The sequence below is a fragment of the Augochlora pura genome, chromosome 4, assembly GCF_028453695.1.
Source record: "Augochlora pura isolate Apur16 chromosome 4, APUR_v2.2.1, whole genome shotgun sequence".
Taxonomy (NCBI): Eukaryota; Metazoa; Arthropoda; class Insecta; order Hymenoptera; family Halictidae; genus Augochlora; species Augochlora pura.
In genome coordinates this window covers 3,984,510-4,009,901 of record NC_135775.1, presented here as the reverse complement: position 1 = coordinate 4,009,901, position 25,392 = coordinate 3,984,510, and the positions used below count along the sequence as shown (strand labels likewise).

General features: G+C 35.6%; 4 protein-coding genes across 9 annotated transcripts in view; 2 read left to right on the top strand and 2 right to left on the bottom strand.

Moving 5' to 3' along the window:
- The window catches only part of LOC144468916 (kynurenine/alpha-aminoadipate aminotransferase, mitochondrial), a 49,767-nt gene extending 37,196 nt beyond the window's left edge, over positions 1 to 12,571 (bottom strand). For 2 of the 3 annotated variants that reach the window (XR_013493892.1, XR_013493890.1), the window contains exons 1-3: positions 12,384 to 12,571; positions 8,326 to 8,745; positions 2,482 to 2,723 (exon numbers count right to left, since the gene is read on the bottom strand). The gene's annotated coding sequence lies outside the window, so the exon portion shown is untranslated. The remainder of the gene's footprint in view (positions 1 to 2,481; positions 2,724 to 8,325; positions 8,746 to 12,383) is intronic. The other variant, XR_013493891.1, reaches the window with a different exon arrangement.
- A 670-nt stretch (positions 12,572 to 13,241) lies between these two features.
- On the top strand, positions 13,242 to 16,247 carry LOC144469583 (recQ-mediated genome instability protein 1). 4 transcript variants are annotated; one of them, XM_078180021.1, is made up of 9 exons: positions 13,242 to 13,691; positions 13,848 to 13,991; positions 14,067 to 14,267; positions 14,402 to 14,559; positions 14,632 to 15,001; positions 15,072 to 15,359; positions 15,431 to 15,697; positions 15,787 to 15,879; positions 15,952 to 16,247. In XM_078180021.1, exons 1-9 carry the CDS (start codon positions 13,578 to 13,580, stop codon positions 16,117 to 16,119), a joined length of 1,803 nt encoding a protein of 600 aa, XP_078036147.1. In that variant the 5' UTR covers positions 13,242 to 13,577; the 3' UTR covers positions 16,120 to 16,247. The 4 variants fall into 4 exon arrangements, with proteins under 4 accessions (XP_078036147.1, XP_078036149.1, XP_078036148.1 ...); XM_078180023.1 differs by having other exon boundaries at positions 13,457 to 13,754; positions 14,140 to 14,267; XM_078180022.1 differs by having other exon boundaries at positions 13,457 to 13,754.
- Coq5 (ubiquinone biosynthesis protein COQ3, mitochondrial) lies at positions 16,231 to 17,697 on the bottom strand. The gene is made up of 5 exons (XM_078180025.1): positions 17,424 to 17,697; positions 16,922 to 17,334; positions 16,723 to 16,811; positions 16,533 to 16,656; positions 16,231 to 16,463 (listed from the first exon to the last, which is right to left on the bottom strand). The coding sequence occupies exons 1-5, from the start codon at positions 17,581 to 17,583 to the stop codon at positions 16,374 to 16,376; spliced, it is 876 nt and encodes a 291-aa protein (XP_078036151.1). The 5' UTR covers positions 17,584 to 17,697; the 3' UTR covers positions 16,231 to 16,373.
- A 654-nt stretch (positions 17,698 to 18,351) lies between these two features.
- LOC144468347 (uncharacterized) lies at positions 18,352 to 25,241 on the top strand. Its single transcript, XM_078177758.1, has 12 exons — positions 18,352 to 18,448; positions 19,011 to 19,134; positions 19,267 to 19,479; positions 19,559 to 19,767; positions 19,890 to 20,047; positions 20,137 to 20,293; positions 21,375 to 21,472; positions 22,848 to 23,114; positions 23,196 to 23,477; positions 23,550 to 23,786; positions 23,859 to 24,282; positions 24,545 to 25,241. Exons 2-12 carry the CDS (start codon positions 19,095 to 19,097, stop codon positions 24,683 to 24,685), a joined length of 2,226 nt encoding a protein of 741 aa, XP_078033884.1. The 5' UTR covers positions 18,352 to 18,448; positions 19,011 to 19,094; the 3' UTR covers positions 24,686 to 25,241.
- Positions 25,242 to 25,392: the final 151 nt, after the last annotated feature.

The following is a 25,392-nucleotide window of genomic DNA, read 5'->3' as shown; positions in this document are numbered from 1 at the left end:
GTGTTAACAATCGACACGTTTATATTTAGCGATTCATCGAAGGAGCGCCGAATGAACGCGGCCGCGACGAAGCGTAAAAACCCGTGCATTCTCGTAAAGTATCCGTTTCGTTTTTGCTCTCTAACCTCGCGGCGATCTCGCGGAACAAGATTTTAAATAGCCCCCGCGATCTAATTGCGTGGCGGGGGTTCCGTTCTCGCGGCAACGAGAGGCAACGCGCGGTTTTTCTTCGGCGGCCGTTTCCGGCCCGCGTCGCTTCCAGCCGAATATCGATCAAATATTTAGCTCTAATTCAAAGGTAACGAGCTCTTTCACGGGGCCGGACGTGAAAGAAAATTGGAAGAATATTCCCCGCGGGGAATGATCCTCCCGGCGGGAGAAGGTACGCCGAGAGAGCCCGGGAAAAAAATGGGCTTCGCCGAGGGGAGAAACAAGCGTTAGCAACAGAGAGAGACGCGGCCGGGGCCGAGTTCGCCGCAAGCCAGTTTCCGAAATTTCTTCGGTGGTCTGGCGAGTATCAAGGTCCCGAGCGTAAACAATCGCGCGATCGGGTCAAGATTCACTTGGCCGATTTTATCGTTGCCAACGGAACGCCTTCCATTTATCACGGATCGGCCGGGCGCGCCCCCGATGGTGCATTCGGACCGTTTCTTTCGAGCGATCCTTTTTTACCGCGACGAGAAGAACTCTCCAAGAAAGAGACAGAAAGAAAGAAAAAGAGCGAGAGAGAAGAAAGAGAACAGACCGACGAATCAATTCTATTTTCTTCTCGCTTAATTTACATACGCCTCGAGGCTAATGCATTTTTCAGCTCCGTTATTCGGTGCATCAGCGCGCGCGCGCGCGCGCGGCGCTACGTCGGTATCAAAATATTTTTCGAGTTAACGTTTAATTTTGTAACAGCCTTACGAAACATCCTTTGTACATACACTTTCTGCCGAGAAAGCGTCTAACCGTTATATTTAGCCTCGGACCGCTATAACAACTTTTTTTTTATTAAACGTCTGCAACCTCGGACGAGGATTCGTCACGATGCATACTGCTGTGCAGTCGAGGTATCCGGCGAAATCGAATTTTTGCGGCGTTCGAAAATATTGCAAGCGATATCCGATAAAAATGATCCGAAACATCGCTTCCGGTACACGAGGTTCTGGAAAGTTTTGCTCGTCCTCGCGGATGTATTTACGCCCGTGGCCCGCTAATTCGGTTACGTTGCAATTCGATTTTACGGTTTAATTACGTTGTGTTCCAATTACGCGGTAATTCGACTACGTTGTAATTTGATTGTATAGTAATTGCAACTAGGTTGTAATTGGATTACGTGGTATTCACAACTAGGTTGTAATTGGATTACGTAGTACTCACTACTAGGTTGTAATTAAATTATGTAGTATTTACAATTATATTGTAATACAATTACATAATATTTACAACTAGAAAGTAATTCAATGATATAACCTTTACAGCTAGGTTGAAGGCAATTATATAATAATTCAGCTAAGTTGTAAGTCAATAATATAATAATTCAACTACGTTCCAATTCAATTATACAACAATTCAACTACGTTGTAATTCAATTGCATAATAATGCAACTACATTGCAATTACGTTATACAATAATTCATCTACACTGTAATTCAATTATATAATAATTCAACCACAATGCAATTCAATTATATAATAATTCAACCACGTCATAATTCAATTATATAATAATTCAACCACGTCATAATTCAATTACAAAATAATTCAACTACGTTGTAATCGAATTACATAACCGAAATCTACCAGACAATTTTATTAACGATTAGTTTAACCACGAATGTAACTGATTGACGTAATTTAAAGCTACCAGTCCGATTGATGATTATTTTGTATTTTGCGTTTGCATTCCGATGCATCTGAACTGTGCAGGTCTCTCTGCAGCAGGTGGATCAATGACAATAAATGAAAGATGTTCCCATGCCGCAGCATCGATTTCTCTATACAGTAACATTTGTTGCTGATTTCTCGATTCACTGAAGTGTCATTTGACTCTGTCGCATTCAAATATTACGCTCTCGCGAATATGTTGAATAAATTACCCCTAAATGTATCTTCATAATTGTGGTAAATTAAACATAATTTGGAATACATCGCTTGAACGCGTTCTGTAAACCTAGTTTATAATTTACTGTCTACCATCTGATATATCGCTGCTTTAACTCGGCACTGAGTTATGTCTAAATAATGAAGTTTATTTTTCCAATAGTAAATATTGGAAATATTGCGTTACCCAAATGATATTATTGTTGATAAAATAGTACAATATCTCCGAATCAGGTTTCTTTTTATAATATCTCAGCGTTGAATTAAAACAGCAATATTTCTGTACACGAAAAATTGTCCACCGTGGCGAGGAATATTTTTAGTAAATATTTCTCTAAATTTTCAACGAGTAATTATTAAGAAAAGTGGGAGCAGTTAGAAAAATAACTTTACCTCTATCAATGGATGCAGAGGTCGGCATCGATGCGACGAGAGAGTGGATATCAGTGGCAGTGATATCGTAGACTCGAACGAGCCTCCTTGTTGACTTCTTCCTCTTCCTCCTCCTCTTCTTCTTCCTCTTCTTCCTCGTCCTCCTCGTCTTCGTCTTCAGGACGAGGCACGGATCTAGTGGTCATCTCCGTCTCACCCACGGCCACGAGTTCATCCTTATCATGCCCGATATCGCCTACCCTCTCGGGAAACGAGAACAGAACAACATTTTCAACTATTATTTACAAATAATCAACAAGCCGCCGTGCGACGGCCGAGCCCGGATCAATTAACCAAATTGAAAAATTAACGAGCCCGCCGACGACGCGACGCTACCATTTGTTGTCCGTGCGTGAACTTCGATCGTTCATCCATCAATGATCGGAGAATCGTTCAAGATTCTATCGGAACGTATATTGTTCACGGCGTTTCATTCGTATTTCAAAGTCTGCGCATTTCATTATTTTTCTAACTAATTTTTTTGGTAATAAAGAATATCGTCAACTACCCTTTTCGATAATAAGAAATTTTTCCTACTAATATTCTTTTCTTAAAAAGTGATCGAATTAAAAAATTAGACACATACACGATTCTTTTCTTATCGACCGTCTATAAATATGTATCAAAAGTGCGTTTAATTTTATTCGAATTAAAGCTAACGAATCAAATGTTATACCTTCAGTATTATTCGTGGGCACAGTTACGTCGAGGTGCTAAAATTTACCGAACAAGGTATTACCGCTCTATTCTTGGAAATGTCTCAACAAATTTTCATTAGGCCGCAAGAAACCGCATAGTCTATCGATAAATTCCGACCACTTAGCTCGATAATTGACCCGTTAAAATGAAATTTGCGGGCGCCGAGTACGAAGGAAGGAACGACGAGGTTTCCATGCGAGCGATCATCCCGATTTCTTTCTGTTTTCAGGCGAAACGCTTTAATGGAAAAGCTGGTCGAATCGGAATTCGGCAGATTCCTGCGGAGCTGCTTATAAATAGAGTTCCAGAAGCCCGGGAAACCAGCGTGAAAAACAAGAATTCGAAAAATTCCACGAGCCACCCGTTCTAGAATTCTTCGGATTCGCGGGGAATCGTTGCTGTCGCGATCCCGCGCCGTTATCTTGGATTATTCGTGCCGTGACGGGCCATCGCCGGGGAGAACTTTCGAATAGTTCGAGTGCCTTGCCGGATTCGGCGGGATCGATCCTTTCGAATCGATGTCGACGGCAGATGAAACACTCGAGCGTCTTTCGAAATTGTTGCATTGTGCCGGGAATCTGCTTTCATCGATTCGCCCCGCGAACGGCCAGAATTCGTCGAGACCCTTTTCTGGGAACGTTCGACCTCGTAACAATTTTGCCGTTTCGTCGTTAACAAAGTTAACGAAAATTTGCAGAGAAACAAATCACCGAACAATTCACTTTCAAACGTCAAGCTTGAACACTAGGCTGATGATATTATTGTTTCGCGTAAAAACCTCTTACTGTACAAAACAAAAATACACCTGTTTCTATTTTTTTATTTCTAATATAAAAATCTTCGAACATTCTGTTAAGTTATCGTTCGGATATCGACAACAATAACGTACTTTGCATTTTTGTATTCTTACCACGCCGTACTTTTTTAGCAGATTTTCGTCCGCAGAATTTCGTCTCGGTACAACAATCGCTCTCGTTTATTTATAAGTTCGATAGGGTGGCGATCGTCGCGAAGCGATGATAAGCTCCGATATCATAAATTCAAATTTACCGGCCGATACCGTTAACAAGTTCCCGCTGATGGCTGATAACTGATAACGTTTTAGCATCGTTCCGATCCATCGAATTAACGGGGGCCGGAGCCCAGTCTGCGGATAAAAGGTGTAAAGATAGGAGGTTACCGGGCGTTGTTTGATGACGAGCTCGAGTGGATAATTGATAATAACCAATCGACAGGTTCCGATATTTATGGAGCACTCTTTGCGAGCCGCACGCACTTCCTTCCTGAACTTTCGTAACACTTTACTGTCCCGTGCGTTATCAATGCGCGGTGTAGCACTCGGCGGTGGCCGCTGTCGCAAACAGAGACCCTAAAGGGTGGCGACGGTGGTATTAAAATAAATTAGAAACGGGCGATAGCGTTTCTATCCGTGAAATTGATCCGAATAGATTAGGTTCCCCTTAAATTTTTAACCGAATGGCTTCCAAAGAACCTTATCGCTCCCATAGCTATAACAATTTTTCTAAATATTTTCTTTACATCTTTTTGTACGAATGGTAAGGTATAGTCCTCAGAAAACAGTGTCCTGTTAATCGTCCCGGGGTGTTGCCGAGAACACTTTCAAATCTAATTAATTTCATACTAAACGAACGCACGAGTACGGGCGAGAGGATTAACACGCACTGGGTGGAGCATCGATTATTATTACTGAGAAATACGCAAAGCATTGATTTAATGGTGAGCATTAATTGCATATCGCGTAAACGGTTATGTTTACGCGAATAATGCTACGCGTTGTTAGTATCTTTAAAAAACACTTTGTCAAAGAAATCGTATAGCTTCATAGGAGATATCGTGTTCGTTGAGTTTACAGAAAATGTGCTGCAGATTGGACTGTCTTTCTTTTCAAAATTGTTGAAATTCTCTCCAAACTCCGCGGCTACTTTTGCCACATAAGAATGAACTGAATGTACAATCACACCGAGGGTAAACACGTGCGAAAACAGCTGAGAATCCGCGGCACCGATTAACAATGAATAAACTTACGCGTGTCGAGCGAGCAGGAAAATTTCGCGTGCAACGAGCACGAATTTTGAATTTATCGGGATGAAGTCGATCATTAAACGCGCGCTCCATCCGTGGAACAGGAAAGGTGCAGGCGACTGAACAACGTTCGGGCTTAACGAACAATTATTTTCCACCGTTTCAGAACCGGCTACGCCGTCTCTCAATCCACCGACTCCGCGAATCTTCCCGACCCGCCTAATTGCGTTCGCCTAATTGCTTTGTAGCGCATCAAGAAAAACAGTATAAAGTCTATTAAAAAAGCTCGCGTCCCGCGAAAAGAAATTGCCTTTGAATGTTTCGTTACGGGAAAAAAATGTCAAAACGGTTGCCGCGCGTGGAAAAACTTGTGCTCTTCGCCGTAAACTTTCCTCGCCGGTTTAACCTTTCGAGGGCATTTCTCCATCGAAATTTTCAACCCTCTTGCGGAGCCGCGCAAGTACGCGCGCGACTTAAATGTTGCGAGTTGGGCCATTTTAGTTGGCTGGGACAGATGGTCGCTTGTTTTCGGATACCGCAGTGGCCGAGCCAGATCGTCGAAGGTTAACAGTCGGAGAACGGTGGCGAGTCACATTTGACCCAAGCTAAATACCTCAAATATTTCTTTTTAATTTTATTACCATTTCTACAGATATTAACCCTTTGCGCTCGAGCGGTGACTTTGAGGCGACGCTGAGATTGTTACATTACGTTCCAATTTTAATACATATTGTCATAGTTTGGATTTAACAAAATATTAAAAATGTAACCGTTGTATGAGTCACAAGACTTATTTTCATCTGAATAAAATGCACTCTTTTATACAAAATGAAAATACTATAAGCCGGAAAATTAATGTTAGATTTACGGCTAAAATCGCTTCGAGGGCAAAGGGTTAAATATATAATTCATTGACATCTGATGCTTGATATCTTCCTACGAATTCTTGCTAAAGTAACGCAATCGCGTGCTATCTCAAGCGAAGTAAAGAAAACTCGACGAAAGGATAAGATCGAGAGAAGTGTCCTACGATAAAGCGAATAAATAATTCGTAGGGGATTTAAAAAAGAAAGCAACGCCGATCCCCGTGTTCCATTCTCGTCGTGTATTCTCTAATGTTCCTCGTGACAAAGATGCAGTTCGCGGCGGAGTATCGTATAATAAGGGCAGCAATAGCGCGCGGAGGACTGGGGGAAGGCTCGTGCCCGTGCACTCCGCGTTCTAGAGTGCTCGAGAGGAGGCCAAGAGCCCTGAAAGGTATCACTGCTAATTTCTTTTAAAGAGAAACACGTCCTCGGTTCGCCAAGGGAGTGCCGCCCCTTCGCTACTGATGCTGATAACGTTTTCTGCTGAAACGCCTATTTCGGGTCTCGGTCTCGGTCTCGCGCTTAGACCATATATGTGTACCACTAGTCTGCGGCCCATGTATAGCGCGTGTATATAAAACCCCGCGAATAGGCGAAGATCACTGTGCCTTTCTGACGTCACGCTCCGAGTAAAACGTGATCATTCAAGATGGCTGACATTGCACGAAACTTCGAACCTTAATGCATCTATTGTTCTTAATACTTTTTTAAACTTTAAAAATATATTGTAAGGGAATAATTACGAAGTAATTAATAATATTTAATATATGCTGTGAAATTGTAATTTTTTACTGGCTTAGCTTGTACATCTTGCGTCTACTGACGTCACGTGCACGATTTTATCTTTGCCTAAAGAAAATTACCTGAAACTGTATCTATAAATATAGGTATATGCTCTAAGGTTTCGGACGGAACGCATTCGCGTGTGGTTCGCGATTACAGTCTACCAAACTTGCCCTTCAACCCTGCAAAATTCAATTCCATTGCTCCCAGAACCCCCTCCATTATCAGACTTCTTTTTATGCTTCTTATACTATGAACATTTGCAGGCTTATCGAAGGTATATACATGTAAGGATCTTCTAGTTGCTAAATAAACCATCTCTTTAAAACATTAATAAATACATAAATAATATCTGCCAATTTTCAAATCTTTAATGGAGACTTCCTGACGAGTTTCTTAAAATATCTAAACGAAAACTTAACAGAATTCTGTATTTCTATATTTCCATTTTCTAACAATTAGTACATGAAAATATACAAATAGCGAGTTTCCTGAATCATTTGTTTAATTCACAATTATTCACCGATTGCCGCCAACTATAAAAACGAGGCTCGAATAATCGTATCTCATCTTTCCAAATTGTCAATTTTTGTTTACCAGCTGAGAAACAATTGGACAGAATTTACTGCAGCTCTCATCCTCGATAAATGCACTAGAAATGTAAAACCATTGGCGGATGGTTCTCGCTGATGCATTGAAAGTGACGGTGAAGATCGAACGCTCGATTGTAACACCTATCTGCGTTTCGGCTTTCTCCGTAACAGCGCAATCTAGAAGACCGGAGTCTTCGTGTATTGGCAGACCCTTCTTCAATTTTTCATGTATTTCTTTCCCCCATTCGTCCCGGTATCTCTAAAATATTAGGTTGCCAAGAGAGCTCCCTCCCTGAAAGCATTGTTCTAGAAAAATATTCATTGCAACGGAACGGAAAAAACTTTCGACGACTTTGGCCGTCCGTTCTGCTATATTGGATAGACTTTAAGCCGCCGACGACTGGTGAATCTTTTGATGTCGCGGTTAATTAGACCGTAGTCGAGTGACAACTTGAACAGTTAATTATTGGATTAGTTGTGTTCGTTATTCTATAATCGGTCAGACTTTCTATATTTCAAACTTCAGTTTTAGGTGCGTCGCTTCACCCATAATATTTTATCTAATTAAGATGAGTTTGACAAATTTAGATGATTGACAAATTATTGACAACAAAGATAGCAGCAAACGACGAGCAACCTCTGCACGAACCTCGATCAGAAATAATTTCCAGCAACGGATTACCAGGCCTCCGTAACAACGAATTAACGGTTCAATCTCGCGAGATGAGAACGGCCGCATTGTGATTAAAATCCGTAGTTTTAATATTCGAAGGGTTGGGGGAGAACGGGGAGCAGGATGGAAAAACAAAGAAGAAACTCACCTCGGATTTCACGAAGTGCCTTCTGTCTTCATCATTGAGGAGGCGACCGTCTCCAGAGTGTGGTTCGTAGTTTTCAACTTTTCCTTCCTAGGAGCCTCCTTTGTCGCACATTGTTTCGGTGTTTGCAAGTACATATTACCCTCTCCCCGAACTTTTCTCTATTGCCCGCTACACCCCCGTTTTCCTCCCGTTATCACATTTCAATCGTCACTCTTGGAAAGCGCCGGGCGGGGAGGACGGTTCTCGATTTTGTTCACTTTAAGAATGTCAATTTCTCGGCGAGCATTCTCTCTCTCTCTCTCTCTCTCTCTCCTTCCCGGCCAACCACCGTCAGAGAAAAAAAAAAGAACAGTTCACGCGTCTTTATTCTTCATCCTTTCACCGGTATATCGTTCCCCTTGCACTTCGATCGACGTTCACCTGTTAACCGAAGAACACCAGTTAACGGGGTCGTAGCCCATGCAGCTCCACACCCTTCGCAACAATCGCATTATTTATTTATTCGTGCGACAATTCGCTCTCTTTTCTTTCTGCGGCCTCTTTAACTGAGCGATAAACCACTTATGGGTACGAGATGAAACGTCTAAGTATGTCTCTTCCGTGAAATATCATTTCAATGATATTGATGATGAATTCAAAATGAAGATCAATTTATTGGAAAGGAAGATCATTCGCCAAAAATTCTCGAAAGCTGGCCGAATGCGCGATAAAACACGCACAAAATCTGAACACGTCCCTGGGATAAAATAGTATTTCAGAAGGTAAGCGTATTACTCGAGATAGAAAGAGAAATACCCAACACGAAATCCACTTTTCCTGATCAAAGTCAGCCTAAGGTGTTGAAACGGACATGTCCGCTGTCGCTGTACTGTATTTCACGTTAGATTTCACGGGGAGAACGTCAGACGAATTTTGTGTCTGTCACAATAGTGCTACAGAAGCTGTTAACACTGGTAGCGAACTTCTTAATCACCGATTCAATTATTTAAACAATCGGTACATTTTTTATCATTCGATGCATGGACTAATTTTTTGAATTACTTGCCAGAACTAATTTCTGTCGAAGAACACTTCGTCTATTTTTTACACTTTACGAGTTAAAAAATAAAACCAATTAATTGCAACCCCTTAGAATGAGTTTGAACAGCAAGTAGGTTGCGTAATGGTTACGTAATAATTTTCTGAATGTCCGGGTTGAGCATCCGTCATTGTAAACTATAAAAAATAAACTGTAAAACAACACTTCGAATAATGTGTTTATTTGAAAATAGTTCAGCTTTATTTCGGAATGTTTCGCTGTATTGATTTTGTGTCCACGACGGAGTAGCCTAACTGATTAAAATGTTAATCATGCTCAAACCAAGATCAGTCTACCTTTCTATCTACTCTCTTCTGTGTCTGAACGAACGATCAACGATGACGTTTTATCGAACACGCGAATTCTCCTTTTTATTTTTCCATTGGAATCGTAAATTCAAGCTCGGTCGCGTCAACAAAATAAAATTCTGATCAAACATCGGTACGGACTTCTCGCGAAATGATGATTGACGATGATAAATCTCTTTCTTAATATTTTAAGATTCGCTAAGGCTTTTCGCGCGAGATACGCGACATCGCTAGTGAGACATTCCCAAAGGGGTAGCAACCCTCTCACATCTTGATCATAAAAATTCAACGTGCAGCTTTTTTACCGTCTTTTTTCCACAGTCATTTGGAAAACCGGGAGGTATCCCTTTTAAAAGCCGAACGTAATTGCATACGTGGCTTCCATTTGCTCCTTGAGCAATGATCATTCCTTTGACCAATAATATTACGAGTTTCTGATAATTTTAGTTTAATTGAATGTCTCCTGAATTCGACTCGAATGAAATTACAAGTGGACGATCTTCGCCTCCTAGATTTTCCACGATGTTAAATTAAGAAATTAATGAATTAACAAATTGGCAAGTTTCGTCAATGAAAATGATCGCTAAAATCATTCATCAATGTCTACTCACGAATAATTAAGGAAATAAATACGAAGGAAATTATGTTCGCCGCAAAGTAGAGTACTATGTTTCTCCTGACGATACATACTCCGTTGTCAAATAAATTAATGAAATTTCTATCATGAAGCTGCGTTTCCGAAATCTATCCTGGGCAATATTTTTCGATAGCTTCATAATTATATCAGTTGCAAAAATTCCAAATGCATCTCGCGAGAAAAAACTGGAGAATATAATTAGAGTAATAGCTACGCGGATGCTACTCAACGCATCACCATATATTCCACCGTGGTATATGTCGTAAATTTCATTCCCGACCACGCGTGCACTACAATCCATATTGTGCACACTTGCACATAAATAAACGACAAGTCCTAGGTAGTATGGAAATTAATACATAATTCTAAAGGTAATACTGCCATCGTTTCACCTGTCCCGCCGAGCGCAGAATCATTTTCCACCGAGTAACACGATATCCCTACGAATTGAATTAATCAGAACGCGTTGGTACGCGAATAAAAATTGCTACGTGAATTTATAAAAAAAGAACAGGCACAAATGATGATATTTTTGTTATTGATAATCTGACTGCGATAATATAAATGTACAGACTGTTTCCTTTCTAATTTTCAACGAGACATCATGATATTCTTACTTCAAATACATAAATGAAAATTTTGCACTATAACACGTTCCAATAAAAAATATAGAAACAACTTTATCTTCGCGCAATCGTAGAATAAGTTTTCGCAAATGTTGTTCGAGTCTCAGACGAATTATGGATTTCAATTAAATTTTCAACTACACATTGTCGTTGTCCTTTGGAACGGTAACATTGTTCATTAAATTTTCCATTTGCCATTCCCCGATTGTAAACTACACGGGCAAACCGTGAGAAACAAATGACAAACAAAAGGTATCTGGTAAAAGCAAATGCCAACGTTCGCTTTTAATTAATTGCTGGCCGCAAAGACAATAGAAATCCGTTGCATTCAAGCACGATAAACATCGCGTTCTTTAACTCTTATCGATATACGAACATCGAATAGAAATCCAGAAAATGTTACGAAATTAAAAGAATAGAATAGAGTATTTTTAATATTGAAAACAGAAAATAAAACGATCGAGTACTTTAGCGATTATTCAATTCGAACAAGGAACGAACGTGCTATCCGTGGACGAGAACAAATGAAATTTGATTTATCGCGAGGAATCATCGATAGAACCCGTGACCGCGCGATTTATTCCGCGCACACATACGTTACTTGTTACGCGCGGATCGCGACAATAAATAGCCACAGGGGTGGAAAAGAATTAAAACCGTGTGTCATATCGGGGTTATCGCGTATCCGCGGATCCTACCGACCTTGGCTGCATTCTCAATTTTGGCGGTTACATACTTCGAAAAACATCCTGAACCGTACCTACATACCACGTACACGGATATCCGCGCATATGTTTCTCGTATAACCCTCTTCGACACACACGTAACGCCAGCATCGTCTCCTATTACGTTATCAATATAAAAAAAGAAGAGGTGAATACCAACGAATGTACCACCGGACACCATACATCCCCATTACTTCGGCTCGATTTAATCCGTTAACATTTTTATACGGTTCAAAAGCCTCCCGTATATTAAATCGATATTACAATTTATGCACGATAGCAGACCAATTAAATTTGCCCCCGACAACGTTTTATCAGGATTTCGATCGAGTGTCTCGGGTGTGCGAAAGGTGCATCGCGTTATTGTAACCCGAACGGGGGAACGATCACTGTGTGACACGACATGGAATGACACGAAGACGTTTCCCTCGAATTTCAACGTTTCGCTATGCGGCCGCTAACATGTTAATTTTCCAATCCCCCGTCTCGGATCGTCTCGCGGATTTCGAATGTGGTGAACGGTTCTCGTTCGAAGATCGGCGAGCCTTCCGTTTACTTATTACACACACCACCTCGCGAATACATCGCGGAACATTGTACATTGTACGTGCGTACATAGGAGCGATACATGTATATGCGCGTACACGCATTCGTATTTTACACGGGCCATGTATATATACGTACCTCCTACGACGCGTGCATCATCGGTCTCTCTGCGACGGGTTCACTTGAAACGAGTACAGTACACATTCACGAGTCATGTCACACACAAGAGTATCGCCGAGAGGAAAAACAGACCGGATGACATGGAAAAACGAAAAGGGAGAGGAACGGGAAATCACTTGTCTCGGGTAACACGTCCACGACGTACGAGCTCGCGCGGCCTACTGAAACGTCAGAAGGCATGCGTTGCCCTGACGGCTGGCTTTCTCCTTTCCCCCACCTCGTTAAATCCCCACTAAGGGTAGCTCACCCCCACTAGGGTTGTCAGGAAAGATGTATGTTCCGAAGGACTAAAAATAGGCTCGAATAAACTGGTTCTGCGGGGATGAAAATCATTGTAGAATGATAAAACTGTGATAACGATGACGCGGCCGGCAGCGACGCCGTAACGGCATTAAAAAAAACGACGTAACGGAATCGAGACCATGGATGGTAATGACGTAGACGATTACAGTGGTAAATTGCGAAAACCCATTGAAAATTAACCAATGTATTTCTCGATTGCATCGTACTATTTTTTTTTTTTACTAGTATTAGAACTCTTGTAAGTTCCGATATGTTTCAGATATCGCTATGATATAATAGTCTACTGTTATTAATAATGGGATCGTTTTAAGTAAGTAGTGTACATACTATTTCTATACGCTTATTTTTCCGTTTAGATAGGGAACGTATAATTCTTTCGTAGAGAATTATTTTTGAGAAGTTCAATTCTAGGATGCCGTTTTGTATGGGGGTTATTTCCCATACTATGCACATAGTGTACAACCATATTATACAAAGGTTACCTGTACTTGCCTAACCTGTTTCATGTGCGTATTATATTGCGTATGTAACTTGGTTTCAACTGGAATTTTTAAAATCCTACATTTCAAACAAAATAATAAGCTTATAAATTCAGAGATAAAACCTTTTGTATGGCGAAGATTTACACACGTCGCTCGTTTCCATGAGTTCCCTATGCACTCATAGAAAGAACGTCCACTCTGCAAAGATTTCTATAGTGTCTTTCGATTTAACTTTCATCTAGCGTTGGCTACTCTGCTTTGTGCAAAAAGCGCTCGAATTTTGCGTCCGTAATCTGTAACTGCCATGGACCATGGTAACTGTAATAATTTCGTGTGATTAGTTTGTAAAACAGTCATAACAATAGCTATGACCGAGGATTTATTTAAACGCATAAAAAGCAAATTAAAATCGGAATTCTTTGTAATGAATGATGACTGGTTAAGAGATTGTACACAATACTATGTACAGCAAAACCCAAATGTAAATAATCATTTCCAGACTATACTTAACCCGAAACGTTTGAGCAATTTTGTAACATGAGAGGCAGGCATTATCTTATCTCGTTTTTGCATTGTATTTCGTGAACGTCGAAACATTATATTATAATCTTTTCATTTCAAATCGTTTTGATTTTAGTCGAATAACCAAGAGATTTTAGAATTTGTAAAAATACAGTGGCAACTTAGCAACTTGCGAGAAATTAATAATGAAAATGGAAGTTTACCGCGTAATATTTCAGAACAAAAATCTGTTATATTACCTGAAAATTATATTCTCCAGGTATGTCAATATTTGTCTGTTATGTTGAACTAAACACTACTAATTTATTCAAACGTTATTTATTCCTTATTTAAGGTGGAACAAATGTATGATATTGCAACATCCAAATATAAACAATTACAAAATATCAGAAATACTCATTTTTCAGAGGTAGAAGCAAGCGAAGAACAAAAAATGGAATGGAAATGTCCGAAAAAGAGAATGATACAATTAAAATTAACAGACGGAATACAAGATATAATTGGAATTGAATATAAACCAATGTCTACATTAAATGTATATCATTAAGTGTTATAAAATTTTTTTATTTCTTTAGCATAAACTAAGATACAAAGAAATATCTCTATTTTTCACTAGACTTATAATGTTAGGTCCCTAAGAAATTCATTTACATTTTTTTCTCATTAAAGGAAACATTATTACCAGGGTACAAAGTTATGATAGTAGGACCAGTAAAATGCCGTAGAGGTGTTTTATTGTTAGAAGAAAGAAAGTTGAGAAAAATTGGTGGTGAAGTGGATAGTTTACTAATCCCTAATGCTTTGGAAAATATTCTGGCTCGAGCTTTGTAAGTAGTAATCATAATTATTACTATTGATTTAAGATTAAAGTTAAATAGGATTCATTAATTTTTCAACAGAAACGTTGAAGAAAATCCAGATCCTTACGGTGACAATGAGCTCAAATCAAATAACATTGAACAAAGAGAAGAACCAGTGAATGAATTGGCAAATGTCTTTGAAGATGAATTTGATATAAACTTTGATGAAGTTTCTGAAATTGAAAATTTACACAGGAAAAGTCCGAAACAGCCTAATGTTAATACAATGCAGATTGAAACTGTGCGAGAAAATCTTTTGACCAACGCCAGTATTGAAAGGACAAGCAATTACAGTTGTACAGTACAAAATGAAAGGAAAAATTTTAATGTTAATAATGATGAAAGGAAAAATGATCATACACCTAGCGAGGATATAATTTTAGACGACGATGATTGCTTTTTAGAAATGGTTAACGATTTATTTCATAACTTTAATGATTAGTTTGACTCAATATCGAAATTACAGAAATTAATTTCAGGTTGATGAAGGCCAATTTGTTAAACCACAAACAGAACAAAAAATGTCAGCACCGTTTAGAGCTCTCCCAAAAGAAGAAGACGACGATCTAATTATAATAAACGATGACGACATGGTTGAGACAAAGTATGGAAATATGGAAAAATCTGTAATAAAACAAGATAAGACTTCTCGTTCAAATTCTTCTTGGTTTATGAATAAAACGAACTCTTCGAAAAATGCATCAGCTTCTACATCGCGTGTTAAACCAACAGACACCGCTACACCTAACATTGGAGCAAAAAGACCAGTATGTTACTGAATAACCAAAAATAATTTCATTTTTATTATTAGATATTGTTTAACAATATTATCTTTTAGGTTCCAATGTCTCCATCGGATTGTGCTATAAAAAAGAAAGGCAGAATTGACAGGAAAATCACAGAATTTACAAGTAGTCCTCCAGTTGTAAAACTTTGTGATTTTATTTATGATATAAATAACGATATCATAACTGAAATGACTGTTAAAACAATTTGTGGACGTGTAGAAGTTCTCGGAAAATTGTCAAAGCAAAATACATCCTGGAATTTAGATGCTACTCTAGTGGACGGTACTGGAAAAATAGAAGTTACTTTTACAAATAAAGTGAGTAATAAAATCTTATTTCAATCAAGTGATAAATATGTTTTTACATATTATTGAGTGTAATTGAAATGTATTGATAAATATTTCAGGTTCTTGAAGATTTATTAGGCTTCAGTGTACAGCAATTTTCATTAAAAAAGAAATTGAAGAAAAATCCTGAGATCGAACTTGAACTTAGAACGGTATTTATTGTACAATATTTTATTTAATCTAATACTGATCTGATGTTTTATATATTTTTGAAATTTTTTTAGAGTTTTCGTAATGCAGAAAGGAGGATAAAAACCTTACATGACCTCTTGGAATTGGAGTTAGATGTTAATAAAAAACCGACAGTGATCAAAATCATTGATATAACTCAAGACAAGAGAGAACAAATTGAGAAACAATTGCAATCGTTTCTAAAAAAAAATAATATTTAAAACCTTGTTGTGATTGATTATCGATATTAACATAGAGTAATGTTATTATAATATATTGTAATTATTTTGTACTTATGTAAGAGAAATAAATGTAATTATATTCTCAGAAAATATGGTTAGAATAAATAAAATTTTATTGTTATTATTATATTGTGCTTTGTTGAAAATATACAAATTTGTAATGAAATGGTCTATTTAATTCTAGAACATTGTTTAAATATATTTACAAAATGGACGCAAAACAAAATTAAACATTATAGTTTAAACCCTGAATGAATAGATACAACTCCACAAGTTAAATTTTCATAAGTAACATTTCGAAATCCAGCTTCTTCTATCATTTCCTAAAACAATACTTGAATGAAAATTCTTGTTTCTAACATAAATGTTACTATACCATTCAATTGATTTACCTTAAAACATTCTTGTTTTGGGAACTTCCTGATACTTTCAACAAGGTATTGATAAGCTTTCCATTCACCTGCTATTAGAGTACCCAATACTGGTATCATTTGAAACGAATATTGATCATAAAGCCTACATAAAAATGTTATTCATTAATATATTCATACAGCACAAGATAAAATAACCACAAGTAATTACCATCTTAAGGCATCATTATTTACATGGCTAAACTCTAAACACATAAAACGACCACCTGGTGTAAGTACTCTGTATGCTTCAGAAAGAACCTAAAATTATTTATATTTTTTACTTATAGGTATCTCCTCTAACTTGACATTGTACAATTCTAACGACTATTGCAATTGATATCAATAGATCATAATGACATTTGGTTCACCTTGTCAATATGTGTAACATTTCTTATACCAAAAGCAATTGTATAAGCTGTATACGTATCATTAGCAAAAGGAAGTTCTTCTGCATTGCACTCCTCCCAATCAATTGCAACACTATCTTGATTAAGCCAACCTTGTCTGTTAGCTCTAACTTTTCCTACTTCTAACATATTCTTATTTATATCACAAACAGTTACAGAACTTTTTAAACTTTGGCGATTAGGTATATTTTTCAAGTACTGTAGATATCTAAAAGTTATATCTCCTGTACCACCAGCTGAGTCTAATAATTTACTTCCGTGAGTTGGTCCAAGTCTCTGAATGAATATATCTTTCCAAATACGATGAATTCCTAGACTCATCGCATCATTCATCTGATCATAAGAATTCGCTACCTTCTCGAATACAGAATACACTGAAAAAAGTTCATAAATCCATTTAAAAACCTTTATTATTAAATAATTATAACGGAATTATTCGTTTGCCTGAATACGTAACATTTACCTTCTTTCACTTTTTCGCTTTCTTTAACAGTTTTAAATCCAAAATGTGTTGTCTTCTCATCGCTATTATTTGCAGCAGCTTCCGACAAATATTTCTCACAAGAAAATATAATCCTCCTATTTTTAAGTAAACTTTTAAAAAATCTTCCTTTGTCAATCATTTTAAAATGTTTCAACACTGAGATCTTTAATAATAATCATAACCGGTAAACAATGAAGAATTAATTCTTTGTTTTTCTTTTTGATAATCACAAATTTAAAGGTTAGCATTAAATTTCAATTATTTTCTTCAGATGGCGCGTTGCACACTTAATTCAGGAATTACATGTGATATGATTCTGATTGGTTGACGCTCCACAGCAAGGGAGCAAGAGAAAACCAGTCACACCGACGACCAATGTAGCTGCAGTTTGACTTAACAATTTTCTACGATTTTTCGAAGTCTACAGACTTGTTCCTTTTGGAAATTAAAGTAATCTTTTAAATTTCTGTTCACTGAATTAGCGTTGCAACGAAATAATCGCGTTGCCACAGCTTCATTCGACTTTTCAGACACATATGCTACAGCTGTAACATCAGCTAAGTTGGACACATCGCCCATGTGAATAAAAAAACAATTTTATTTTATGATACAAACAACTTTTACTTTTATTACAAAAATTTCAGTAAAATATTTAAATATGATACATACTTTCAATATAAATCTTAATAAAGTCACTAATGTGTATATGCATGTAAGTATTTCATCTTCCCACGTATAAATTTGTTTTCAACAATACATCGTCTTTTTTCTATTCATTTTTTTTCATTTTTTTTTACTTTACGGAATAAAATTACAATGAAATTGAAATAATTAATATTTATCGTTCGATTATTATCAGTTGCTGTGTTGATTCAAAGCGCGATACGTTTAAACATCATATTATATAGAACTGCAGAAAATCGATAACATATTTGACGTCATTGGTGCTATACGTGTGGTACCTGTTGATTTTCGCTTCAAACTTTCTTATAGGAAATCTACAGGTAAATCGATAAATTTGATATTTCATTCTTTTTATCGTTTAAACGGAAATTTAATGATTTTGCTTTTCTGTTCAATTAATACGTACTTCACGCCGTTCTTATTTAGCATGAATATTTCATGAAATCTAACCTACTTACTTTTTATGAAATTATTAGCGACATTAATGTGACATAATATTATACCATCCACGTATCGTCCGTAATTGCATTACATTACATAACATATTTATTTTTTATATTTGTACACGCTTACATTATGTTTAACCGCTTCTAACATCTAAGAAATTAATAAATTTTTATTATAAGTATATATGTATGTTATATGTATACAAAAGAAATATATATATTTTTTTAAACGATAACTGTATGTATTTAGTCAACCTATTGTTATTTCGAATATTATAAAAACATTGTTATTTCTACAAAGACAGTAATTAGAAAAGAAAACTAAAAATTGCCTGAAATTAAATATTTACAAAATTGTAGATTTATGTTTAAACATAATGTTCTTAAGTAAAAGGTTATTATAATACATAAATAAAAAATTCATTACAAATAATAGGTGGATCAATTCAAGCAGTGTTGTGTAAAGTAAAGAGCATTTAGAGTTTTGTTGAATAACAAATTTATTTCATTTATTTGTACCATGGCAGCAGACTATCCTTATAGGTATGAAAGGTGTTTAGGTATGTTCTCTCATTTTATTTTGCAAAAAATTTTATATACACTAAAAGAAAAATCATGTATATTTGCAATTATATTTAGTTTATTTCAACTTTTTTTAAACCCAATTAAGCAGCTATTCCATTAATTTTCAGACATGGAGCAAATTGGAGAACAACCCGTGTCTTTAGAGGGTTTTAAACCTCTTACAATTATTATGGAAGTTCTTGGAGCAATATTAGTAATCTTTGTTGCTGTTTGGTGTAGCCATTACAGAGGTGGTTTTGCCTGGAGATCTAATCCACAGTTAGAATTCAACTGGCATCCTTTGTTAATGGTCATTGCATTTGTTTTCCTTTATGGAAATGGTATTGATTCATATTTTTTGAAGTTATAGTTGAGCTTGAGTTTATTTCATGTTGGATTTAATATTTTTAATGTTTCTAGCAATGTTAATATATAGAACTCGAAGAAACGCCCGAAAAAATCGCCTGAAGTTAATTCATGGTGGCATGATGTTATTCATAATTGTATTAATAATAATTGCTCTAGTCGCTGTATTTGATAGTCACAACTTAAATCCAACGCCAATACCAAACATGTACAGTCTTCATAGCTGGGTTGGACTTACTAGCGTAATTTTGTTCTGCTGTCAGGTATGAGAGTTATCATTTTTTATCATTTGAATTTGTCTTTATTATTAATTTACCTAATTATTATAATTTCTTGAAATTGTATTTAAAGAGTATCATAATAATAAATCGTAACATTGTTTTAGTGGGTTGCTGGCTTTGTATCTTTCTTCTATCCTGGATTACAAGTTCCACTACGTGCATCCTATATGCCTATTCATGTATACTTTGGGATTGCAGGCTTTGTTGGTGTAATTGCTTCTTGTCTTATAGGACTTAATGAGAAAGCTTTCTTCGCATTGTCGTAAGTAATTCTGTACCATATACATGAAATTCATTGGTTTTTGCTACAATATAGTTCATTCTATTTAACGTAATATTTGATGTCTTTAGGAACAATTACTCGAAGCTTGTAGGTGAAGCAGTTGTTATTAATATAATTGGACTTCTATTAATTCTCTTCGGTGGATTGACCGTTTATTTAGTAACACAGGAACGATACAAGCGTTTTCCCAAACCCGAAGACGCATCTCTAGTTAGAGGAAGTCAATAAGTATCGATGTCGCTACAAAACTATAAAAACATATCTGAATTCTGTAAGCAAAATCCGTGATCTATTGATTTATGTGTGGTACATAAATCAAATCTTCAATATTTTTATATTATTTTACCGTTACGACTAACATTTGCAAAAACTATACTTTTAACACATAATGTGAATTGGCTTACAGCTAACATACTGAACCATACCTAATACAAATCCTATATTGCTTACAAGACTATACCAAGTTTTATGGTATGTGTTTCTTGCACATTTACCATGGTGCTATTTTATACTCTTATCTACTTAATATGGGAGGAATGTTGAATCTAGTTCTAGAACTAGTCTCAAATTAACAATATTGTTTTACACAAATATTTTTTTTTTAAGATGCTTATATAATATATGTGTTATATTTTTTAACCTGTTGAAATTTTGTTTATATATTCATAATATTGGACAGATTGTTTGAACTTTGTTTAGTTCCTTATTTGTACAAGTTTTGGTGTATACAAACTCTGTGAATCTACAAAGATGGCGTATTATACTGTGATTATCAAAATGAATGTACTTATTGCCAAAAATATATAATTGCACATATATATCTTTCAAGCAATTTCGTAATTTTCATTTCGACAACTTTTAGTGAAATCCTGCCTTATAAGAAGTCAATTTAATAACCTAATACTTTTAAAAACAAGTTAATAACATTTTCGTTTCAATTGCGATCAGGAAAGAGTTTAATTATCGTTGTATAAATATATTTTATTGATTTGCAAAAAAATATAATTTCGAGAAGAATTTAAATATCTCGAAACTCTATTTGTAGTATTAGAATGATTGAAATCAGTTGGTATTGGACGTTTGAAATTTTCCCGCTACGTGCTTAACTGTCCATGCAAAGTTCGTATGCGGTCATGCGCAGTAGAATCCTTTTCTCCACATTACGTCAACTCCAAGTACAATGTATGCAGTACACGTATAATACATACATATGTATACTACGTATGTATATGTATTAGTACATACATATATTATCGCACGGGGTGTAGTAATAAAAGTGGTAAGGTAAGACACCCTCGAGGGCTAGCGTCCTCAAGCGTCAATCACGACGGACATTGTGCGTTCAATGGTTAACCAAATTCCTGTGCCTCAGGCCAAGTATGAATTGTTAACGGACGTCCGCCAGTAAGTCAAATTTTTAACTTGCTATCAAAATCATTGTCTATCGTGTATGCGAACATGCATGTCATGTAAACCTTGAATGCAATTCTATTTTCATACATGCAGTTAGATTACTTACGGTAGATAAATGACAGCATTTTTTATTTAGTTTTTAAAAACGTACACTACAGAAATTGAAAGCATTAAAGCATTAGGGCTCTTGATTGATGTCAGAGGATAATAATATTTAATAATGACAGTACAATCTCTGTAGACTGTAGTTATTTGTGTTCCACTTTAGTGTACGAGTTTCATTGAACCTTCATAAAGTAATTACTTCCTTTTTAGTACAAATATATCCTACATCAATTTTGTTTTTCGATGTTTCACATTTTGTACTTTTATGTTGGATTTTCCATAACAAAAGTGAATATGTCGAATACATTTTGTTTCGAATATAATATAACATGTATGTAAATCAATTTTCGTACTATTAATAAAAATGTAGCGCTTATTAATATTTCAAAGCGTATGCGAAATATAATATTTTATTTATATAAAACATATCCACAAACAATTCATATCATAATACCTTAGTATATTATCTAATCTTATTAAATTGATATCATAAAATCAATTAGTTCATACACATTTATGGATGAGTTTTTAATTATGTTTTTAATTTCAAAATCATTTTATAACTTTTTTAAAATATTTACCAAATAATATACTTCATTGAAATATATTTGAAGAAATGTGCAATCATAATTCTACAGAATTAAATATTAGTATAATCATTTATTTCTTCATTTATGATTAAAGATTTATATCTGAAGACTATTTAATGTACATATTGACAACAAATAATTACTATTCTATATATAGAGAAGCTAATATTGTGGGTAGTAATTAAAATCTGCTTGTAATTTTAATCAAATGCTATTAGAGCAAGATTTACTGTTTTTGAATTTTTGTTATTTACTGTTTTGTCATCATAAATTGTATTAGTTTATACACATTAATATCAAATATTTCGTTTCATAATATTTTTATTTCTTCTCCTCTGTTTTCTTATAGCTATTAGTGTATGTGTGAATACATAGGTGTATATCAAAAGTTACAGGTGTGGCATATTGATTGTTCTATATTTACTATGGCACAAGAAGCATTCTTAGGTTGAAACTGAACATAAGTGCATTGGAAGTTTGTTAAAAATCTATGTTTGACACAATTTGTCAGTTTAACACATAGAATACATTTAATGATTAAATCAAAGTTTTAGATTTGCTACAGATATGTCAAATTAGAAGAATATCGAATTAAAATCTGAATAAATGAATCAGAATAAATTTAATTAAATTAATAGCTAAAATTAAAAGAAATATATGTTTTGTTTTAGACCTCGTTGGAAGACGCAAGTGCTGTGCTTGGTGCTGATATCACTAATACTAGGAATACTTTTTATAACACGTGCCTGGATAGGAATTCTCATTCTAAGTTCTCAAAAAGTTGAGACGCTAGATACAGAGACATTATTCGAAGATGCCAAGATTGCTACGTGGCTACGTCGGGCTTGGATGTACGCCGAGTCGACGAAGGAGAACCAGAATGCGGACAGGAACAACACCATCAGTACGTCACAGCAGTCCTACACCAACTCCACAAGGCAATATATTCATGGCAATATTTTCTTGATCCTGCTATTTAAAAAATAAATAATCGTCATAATTCTGTGTGAAATTTACAGGCAGATCATTGTCTGTTATTACACCATATCGGAGTACCTGAACACGCTCTGGGAGCTCCGTCCGTCGCACATTGACCCTAATCTTTGTACGCATATTATCATGGGTTTTGCGAGCGTGGTGAACTGCAGCCTCGATCTCGGTAACAACATAACAACTTACAAAGACGTTATTGCCATTAAAAAGTTGCAGCCGGAATTAAGGGTCATGATAAGTGTTGGCGGTAGTAACGAGCTCCACTTCGGTTTTTCAGAAATGGTAAAGAATCACGCTAATAGAAAAAGGTAATACGCATTGATTTTCGTCATAATTAAATGGAGAACACTCGCCTTGAATGCAATCAATATTTATTACAGATTTATAAGGTCTGTTTTAAATGTGACAAAGTCATTTGGTTTTGATGGCTTAGATATAGATTGGGAATTTCCAGCGTGGCTTGGAGCTGATGATCGCGAGAAACTTCATTTCATACAACTTTTAGAAGAATTAAGAAGAGAATTTGAACGAGCCAAAGAAACGTTAATACTTTCTGTTGCTGTGGCTGCTCCCAAAGCTATTGTTGACCAAAGCTACGATGTTGTAGAAATGGCAAAGTAAATAATTTTTTAATTATAATTACTTATATTACTGCAATGCCTACTGTTAATAATTATTAATTATTTTAGATACGTGGACTTTGTAAATCTTATGTCCTATGATTACCATTTTTATGTTTGGTATTATCCAATCACTGGACTCAATGCACCTTTGTTTCCACGTTCTTCAGAATCGGGGTACCTTTCTACATTAAATGTTAATTTCTCAGCACACTATTGGCTCTCTAAAGGCATGCCAAAAGAAAAATTAATTATCGGTATTCCAACTTGTGGCCATACTTATACATTGGACAATTTTTTAAATCATGGGTTACTTGCTCCAACAAACGGGGTTGGGAAATTAGGTACCCTGGGTTTCATTTCCTATTCTGAAGTTTGCCAGTTCCTTCAAAACGGTGCGAATCGCGTTTTCGAAAATGAAAGTAAAGTTCCATATGCTTACAAGGACAAAGAATGGATATCATACGACGATATTGAAAGTATCCGCTATAAGGTGCGCATAAAAGTTTTTAACACAGTAGAAATTGTACTATAACAATATCATTTTTATCTTTGAATAGACATTTTGTTTTTGAAAACTTTATGATATCAGATATTGCAATGATCATATGCTAGTATCCTTTGTTAGGATGTGTTGGAACATCTGGTATATTCAGATCAAAGCACACGCGTTAGTTTGTTAAAATACATTAAAACTGATTGAATCTGCAATTTCTATTTAAATAACTAATTTCTTTTTAATTTTGTTCTTTCAGGCTGAATGGATTCGTGCAAACAACTTTGGAGGCGCGATGATTTTCTCTTTAAATGTTGACGACTGGAACTATACGTGTAAAATGAACGAATCTTTTCCTTTAACTCGTATGATTGCAAAAGTCTTCAGGAATCAGGACTGAAGCATCTGTGGTATCGAATTTTCTTTTATTGTAATTTACATTCCAAACAGAAATATCTCATTCCTGGCAGAATAACTAAAGTTTTTGGATGCTTTTTGTCTATAAACTTGTACTAACACTTTGCAGTACAAAATCAATAATTTAATTTTATTAATACATTATTTTTATTTCATAAAGGAGCTCATAATTTTTCATTACTTGGAAATATTCCCATTGATTGTTACTTACAAACAATTATAGATATACCTGAAAGTACAATCATGATTTTAAATTGATGCTGTTAAACTGAATATAATGTATTTTCTTCCTTGTCACAAAAATATGATATGATTTTTTCCGTATACGTAAATCATGTGTGGTCACAGTTTATTTTACGATATAGTATTATGTATAATCATATCATATAAAATAGTGGGGAAGAATTTGCACATTTCCACCTTAAATAAGTCGTGAACATGTTTATTGTATAGATATTAAGCCCTTATACACTGTATCAAATTCTTTTACTTAACTTTGATTATAGTTATAATTTTAATAAATTTTAATTTTTAACTTATTTTATATTTTTATATTTAATTTTATTCCTTTATTTGAATACGTGAATTGATTTATTAAATTTAATTTTCTTATACTTTACATATAGTTGATGCTTTAAGATTATTTACTTTTCCTGTCAACAATATTTAATTTACCAGTTGAAGAATATT